The sequence below is a fragment of the Ascaphus truei genome, chromosome 12 (assembly GCF_040206685.1).
Source record: "Ascaphus truei isolate aAscTru1 chromosome 12, aAscTru1.hap1, whole genome shotgun sequence".
NCBI classification, from domain to species: domain Eukaryota; kingdom Metazoa; phylum Chordata; class Amphibia; order Anura; family Ascaphidae; genus Ascaphus; species Ascaphus truei.
In genome coordinates this window covers 14296067-14303789 of record NC_134494.1, presented here as the reverse complement: position 1 = coordinate 14303789, position 7723 = coordinate 14296067, and the positions used below count along the sequence as shown (strand labels likewise).

Genomic DNA, 7723 nt, shown 5'->3' with positions numbered 1-7723 from the left:
TCTCTCCCCCCCAACACACTCTCTCTCTCCCCCCACCACTCTCTCTCTCTCTCCCCCCCACCTCTCTCTCTCTCGTCTCTCTCTCTCCCCCACACTCTCTCTCTCCTCCCCCCCAACTCTCTCTCTCTCTCTCTCCCCCACTCTCTCTCTCTCTCCCCCCACACTCTCTCTCTCCCACTCTCACTCTCTCTCCTCTCCCACACACTCTCTCTCTCTCCCCACTCTCTCTCTCTCTCCCCACTCTCTCCCCCCACACTCTTCTCTCTCTCTCCCCCCACACTCTCTCTCTCTCTCTCTCCCTCCCCACACTCTCTCTCCCCCCCCCCCACACTCTCTCTCTCCCCCCCACACTCTCTCCCCCACCCTCTCTCTCCCCCACACACTCTCTCTCCTCGTTCCCCCTCTCTCTCTCTCCCCCCCACACTCTCTCTCTCTCCCCCCCACACTCTCTCTCTCCCCCCCACACTCTCTCTCTCCCCCCCCCCCACACTCTCTCACTCCCCCCCACACTCTCTCTCCCCCCACACTCTCTCTCCCCCCCCACTCTCTCTCTCTCTCTCCACTCTCCTCTCTCTCTCTCTCTCTCTCTCTCTCTCTCTCTCTCTCTCTCTCTCTCTCTCTCTCTCTCCCACTCTCTCTCTCTCTCTCTCTACCCCACACTCTCTCTCTCTGTCACCCACACTCTCTCACACTCTGGATCTGGATCTCTTATTTACCCTATATATCTTAACTGCCCTATACTACACCGAAATAACCTATACTGCTTTCTTCCAGATCTGACTCAAGCTTCACACGGAAGACATCGGAACCCCCCCCTAACCCAGAAGACAGGCAGGGAACACATTACCTCCAATGTATAACATTGGGGGAATGAGGGTACCTGGACATTGAGGGACTGCGGATCAGGTTAGATCCCAGGCGGGATTGCTGCTTTAGATATTGTGAAGCGGGGACGTCCAGACACTGGTTAAGGGATTCAGGAAACTAGTCATTCACACCTGGCTTTTATTTCTAGATCCAATATTTACACACACACACACACACACACACACACACACACACACACACACACACACACACACACACACACACACACACACACACACACAACAAGGACTAATTGTAGTATAATGTAATACAATAAAAACCAAAAACAATGTTCTGACTAGGAATTTATTAAATGTATTTTATTTATATATTTTATTTTAAAGCGGGGTTGGGGGTGGGACTGGGGTTCGGGACTGGGGGCAGGGTTGGGGGCGGGACTGGGTGCGGGGTTGGGGGCGGGACTAGGGACGGAGTTGGGGGCAGGACTAGGTGGCGAGTAGATTTTTTGGTTGGGCGAGTCGATTTTTGGGTGATTTCTCTAACACTGGCTATATGTAGTCATTCTGAAATAAGGGACCAGAGATTGAGCAGTTATATGCCATTTAGGCTCATAATAACCTTATTCTAGTTGTGGGGACCTTTATTATTGCTAGGTGTTAGTAAACTATTTTTCCTTTACGAACAGGGGTCAATTGTTACACTATAACACCTACGAGTGTCACACACTAGGAATACTCAATATTAACACTGAGAAAGTTGATAAAATTACATTAAGGGGGGGTCTGAAGTCAACAGCACTAAGATCTAAGCAGCCATTTTGTCTGACTATTCTTGTCAGCCATCTTGTCTTGTTTGCTCTAGTTCTTGTCTGTCATCCATTTCGTTATGTGCTGTTTTTGTGAAGTAAGCTTGTATGTTTGGACGTGTGAAATGGAAGCGGAGATTGGAATGTTTACGCTCCCAGCGAATTTTGTTGATCCTTAAAGTCAGCCAGCTGCAAATTATAAGCAAGCAAAAATAATGAGAGGCCTTGTTTAGCTGGAATCAAAGATAAGAACAGCTTCTCACATTTTCACTGCTTCTCACAACATTTTCAGTGTCAGGTGAGAGGACAAATACAAATCATTCTCATGAAAATATGGGGACCCCAGAAATGTAGAGGAAAGGTTACTGATCTGGTATAATGATTTTTAGCTGACGTACACATATTCACTTTATTGTTTATTATACATTTTTGTTATTTCTTGTGACACACAAGATATCCCATAAAGGGGCGTGCACTTTAGTTTTTAGGGTCTAAATGTATCGTATACCGCAGTGGTGCGCAAACTGGGGGGCGCGCCCCCTTGGGGGGGCGCAAGATTATGTAGGGGGGGGCGCAGGCTGCGTGCGGGGGAAACCTGGGGGCGGGCAGAGCTGTGCCAGAAGCTCCGTGCAGAGGCTGCTTCCAGTTCTCTGCTGTGTCTTGCAGAGGGGGCGGGGCCTTGCAGAGGGGGCGGGGCCTTCCCTGCACACAGACAAGCCCTTCTCCTCCTCCTGTCTTTTACCCGCCCGTTTTCAGCAGCACATGGGGGGACCGTGTGTGTATATGTATGTGTGTGTATATGTATATGTGTGTGTATGTGTTTTGTATGTATATGTGTGTGTGTATATGTATGTGTGTGTGTAATATATGTGTGTGTGTGTGTATCTATATATGTATGTGTATGTGTGTGTGTATATATAAAGTATGTGAATGTGTGTGTGTGTGTGTGTGTGTGTGTGTGTATATCTATATATATATGTGTGTGTGTTTGTGTGTATATATATATGGATTGTTGTGTGTGTGTGTGTGTGTTTGTGTGTATATATGTGTGGATGTGTGTGTGTGTGTGTGTGTGTGTGTGTGTGTGTGTGTGTGTGTGTGTGTGTGTGTGCGCGCTGTGCCTGTTGGTTGTCTGTGGGTGTGGGTGTTGGGATTGAGTGTTGTGTGTGTTGGTGGTGATTATGTGAGTGTTGGTTGTGACTGTGTGTGTGTAGTGATTGAGTGTGTGCTGTGTTGGTTGTGATTTGAGTGTGTGTTGTGTGTGTGTGTTGTGATTGAGTGTGTGTGTTGGTTGTGGGTGTTGTGATTGAATGCAGCGTTGCACAAACTGAGGGGGGGGACGCCCCAGGCGCAAGATTATTTAGGCGGGGCGCGTGCAGAAAAAAAACCTGGTTGTGCAGGCGAAAAAGATGTGCGCGCGCGGGCGGCCAAATAGAATAGTGCAGGTGGGGCCACGTGATTCGGAGGTACGCGGAGGAGCACGCCCCAGCGCTGTGATGTCAAACGCCCCTCCCTCCGGTGTCTGCCTACAATAGCACTGTGGTCCTGCTCTCCTCCGCTGGCAACCTGCCTAGCTGCGATCCTCTTCATGTGAGAGGGTCGGCTGCCACTATATCAATCATACTATGAATGTAGAGAAATAATAAAAAAAAGTGTAAACACTTCCCCGCTCGTGCTTGCAAAATTATGCAGGACACCCTGTGCTCATGCTTGGAGAGTTGGTGATGTCACCGCTCTCAGCGGCAGCGTGGACGCAGCCTAATTTTGCAAGAGCGAGCTGTTGAAGTATGTAAGTATTTAGGCTGCGCTTATAGTGCCGGCGACGCGACGTCGCCCGAAAACAAATGCATTGTCGCCGCCGCCTCGTGCGCTTATAGTAAGCGTGCCGTGGCAACGTGATTTTTTTGAAGCCGGCAATATTTGATTTTTAAGGGGCTGTCGCCTCATGTGACAGCCCCTGAACCAATCAATGGCCTGGTCGCCCACGCCGCCGCCGCAAAGCGAAATACAACTTTCGCTAGCGGCGACGGGTGACGTCGCGGCCTTAGACATATTTGTATTTACATTGTATACCGTTTAATAAAGGGTTTTTTTTCATGGGATTTTGATTACATCAGGCAGGGGGGCCCGAGAAATTTCATGGATAAAAAGGGGGGCTCGGCATAAAAAGTTTGCTCACCCCTGGTATACCGTATTACCTGTCAGAGAACTTTTGTTGAGAAGCTGTCTCCTGTGTGCAGCTGTTACACAAATAAACTCACGTGTCATTCTGTATATCTAACCCTCAGACTGGTATTTCTTTATTGACGCTTTCACAACACCAATATGCATTGTTCACATTTTCTTTGGTTCATGCAAGATATAAGACCGTCCCGTACACAGAATTAACTAGCACATTTTATTACTCATATCCGCTTGTCCCAATACTAGTACCAGTGCGGTTCACTGTACTTAGGTTGGCCACACTGTTCTAATCATGGCAATTAAGCCAGGGAGTCTCTATACCTTGGCTTGAGAGATACATACGCGTACCTGAGGCATTAATGCATTTTCGTAGCTGTTAAATAACGCAGCATTTGCATACATTACCCATTATTACCACAGTATATGTTTTAAGTAGCGAGCTCCTTAGCTCCAGACTCTGAAATACACACAGGTATCAGAGCAATATATGCATTTGTAGCGGTTAATATACCACAGCATGTGTAACCGTTACTACGACGGTATTTATGAACCGTTCTCACCATGGTAATCACCGCTAAGGTATATATTAATATACTGTAGTTACTATAGTAGCATGGTCGTGGGAGGAGGGAGCTGGATTAGAAACTCCCTTCCTCCTAGTAGGCTCATTGTTCATGCCTTATGATAACCGTTATTACCACGGTAGATGCACATTTTAATTTAGTTTCAATTGTAGCGTGGTCGTGGAAGGGGGGAGTTGGCTTCGAAACTCTCTTCCTCCAAGTAGGCTCAACTTCTACCCGTCAGGCTCTTTTAGCCATTGCAACACTAATCACTCCCACCAACGGTCTATTATTACCTTAGACTCTATGTGATGGAATAGGTTTAGATACTTACACAAATAGTGCTACACAGTGAGCACAGATTGTTGCACCAGGGACATATCTTAACCCCCATTATTTTATATATTATTCTACTATTAAAGAGTTTTTAATTATGACATAACACTCATTACCCAATCAGTGGATTTTCTAAGTTTGTCGCTTCACTGATCTACATCACCACTAATTCACAACTCCCCTTTGAGTGATATTGAGTGCTTCTACTAGGGGTCTTTACTGGATCATTGGCCCATCTGGACCTAGTGGTATCCAGTTAGTTTTCTCTCTCTAGTACTATATATTATTTCCCCTATTACACCGTTCACTCTACCCATTAGTTTTTCCACTTATTAGGAGTGCTGGTATCCCATCTGTTTAATATTCCTTCTAGAAATGCCCCTTTAACTGCACCCTATAACTCCTCCAATAAACATTCCCTATTATTCCTTCTCTCGACCAGGAAACGAAATACTAAATGTAAAAAAAAGCCATAAAAGGTATTTCACAAGACAGAGGCTGATTTTATTGGTAGACAAATATGACAGCAAACAGGACATACGAGATAAAATTGTTTGTTCAAGTGTTAAACTTGTATTCCCCACCTTCAGTCAGTTTTATTACACCTTTCGTGTTGCTGCAGCCTTTTAACTCCTTTCGCTGCCAGAGGAAGACCATTCAGGGTGTACATTTGGGAAAGTTCCCGTTCAATGCTGCAGAGAAGTGGTGTGGTGGCCTGGCATTCAGAGTCACATTGAAGCTCTGGTCCAAGATTGTAAGCCCTATCTTATCAGTGGCACAGGTAAAAAGCTAGAAGATGCCTCTTATTTTACACATTATAACCTGGCCATCGGAGCCCTGAAACAGGATTGCTTTAGCCAGATAGCACAACATGTTTTTGTGTTCTCTTTTCTAAGTTGCTGCTCCTGAACTGATTACTTTTCATGTGGTCATTACAGACTGAGGTAGCTGTCTTTTCAAATGGGAATTACCACGTGAACTTATTAGACAAAGTGAGACAACAATTCTTTTGAGGCTACCCAGTTACCACCTACAGAACAAGCAGATGTGGATGAAGAATGTTTTAATCAGTCACTACAAAATGTACTTGGAGCACATTTGGTGGATGAACTACACTTTGGCAAACTTTGATTACAGTGCTGTGACACTATCTGTGCACCATGGCACCATACGAGACTCTGCATCAAGACTGACGATTGGTCATAACCTGCATTTGCCATTTAATTTTTTGCAATCAGATGAGCAAAAGTTCAAAATGACACCAGAATTTGAGCCCATTTAGTAACCCACCAAGACCAAACAAGAAGACATGTGGATAAGAAGCAAATTACTTGTGTGAACACCCTAAAATTAGGTTAATGGTTTTAAATATTCAGTATAAGGATTGGGGCAAAGTGTATGTCTGTTGTAAGTTGTGTTACCTTTTAATGGACCAACATTAGAGTTATCTATACTTATAAATGCCCGTTGTTAGCTTCATGTCTAATCTACCTGTGTACTGACTGTCCAAAGGTTTGAAGACCTTAGAAGTTCATGCTTCAGATTAATTGACATTACATGTTTCCCACTGATCATCTGAAAAGCATACTTAAGTTGTTTGGAAAGCTATAAACGACCTCTATGGAGAACTCTTACCTTTGTGTAATAAAAAAGTATCACAACTCGTAATGAACATAAATAGGAAAATATCAAATAATGTAGGGTTTCAGTGGTGGTAGAATTATGTATACCACTTGGCAATACTTGGAAGAGTCCGATAAGGAGGGGCCTCTTTCAGTACTTTGCATGCTTTGCAGTACTGGATGGTCCAATCAGTTTGTCCCACTGGACGATATCTGGACCTCCAGTTAAAATATTGCTGGTATCTCTTATCATCCTTGTCAAGTTCAAGAAGATAATCAGCCAGTTCCTGAGCAGTGGAGAAGTCATCAACATGGATAAATGAGTCTGGGGGTATAAAACGCTCATAGTTTTCACGGGGAGGCCCCAATACGACTGGCACCGTCCCTGAGGTGAGTGAATTGTACCAAAGCTTCTCAGTGATGTAGTCTTGATGAATAGTGTTTTCAAAGGCCAGGTAAAATTTATATGTCGAGAGAATTTCTATGTGTTTTGCCCTGGGTAGAGGCAACCTATTAGCCCCATACATATCAATGTGGATGTGTTTCTTCAGCTCTTCATAATATTGGACCCTGCGGGAACGTGGATTCCAGTTACTGATCACCCAGGCCACAAGCTTGGTCTTCACAGGGATTGTAAATTTCTGAGCTACACCATGCTTCTCCAGCCAGCCGTAAGGAGTAAAGATATCAGAATCAAGCCGGTAAGACATGCTGAGGTTTATTAGCTTGTCCATGAAGGCCAGGTTTGGACTGTGGGTTGGGGACTCTAGGTTGAACCAAATCCAGTATTGTTTAGCAGGTCTTGGGATCTGGGGTAATTGTTCTCTAGAGTTGCATGCATCTCTATGGTGGATGATAATAGCATTTGCTGATGAATACAAGCTACGGTTGTCTGTGAAGAAGCAACCAGGAGTATCAAAGGGCTTTGGACATTGGTTGAGGGGAAAGTGATCATTGAATGGCCATGTCCAAAGGAGAATAAGCAGCTGAGGCTCTTCTTCTTTTGGCTCTTGCAGAGGCAAAAGGGACTCAGCAGACTGATCAGGCTCCTGGAGAAGGTTCTCCCTGCCTCCAAATGAAGCAAACAATACAAATGAGAGCATTGCCTGCAGTATGAAGAAGAAGATAATCTTTTTCAAGATGGATGACTGTCCCAAGAACTCCATGGGGAAGAAAAACCTCAATCTGGTCTATAGTATAATGTGGTTAGACAATAACAGGTTCCGTAAAGTGAAAACAAGGCACCTTAGTTTCAAGTGTATGTTTCTTTACCACTCAACTTGAGGTCTTTTCAGTTTTCCAGATGCAGCCACTATTGGATTAAAAAACAAGAAAACAATTAATTTGGAGGAAATTATATATTTTTTTGTAATTACATGGATATA

The 7723-nt window shown here is 44.7% G+C and overlaps 1 protein-coding gene across 1 annotated transcript in view; it reads right to left on the bottom strand.

Annotated features, from left to right (window-relative positions):
* Positions 1-5198: 5198 nt before the first annotated feature.
* Positions 5199-7723, bottom strand: part of LOC142463909 (3-galactosyl-N-acetylglucosaminide 4-alpha-L-fucosyltransferase FUT3-like) — a 60542-nt gene continuing 58017 nt past the window's right edge. Inside the window, exon 2 of the mRNA XM_075566761.1 lies at positions 5199-7650. Within this exon, the coding sequence (XP_075422876.1) occupies positions 6437-7504 (1068 nt within the window). The 5' untranslated portion in view covers positions 7505-7650 and the 3' untranslated portion in view covers positions 5199-6436. The remainder of the gene's footprint in view (positions 7651-7723) is intronic.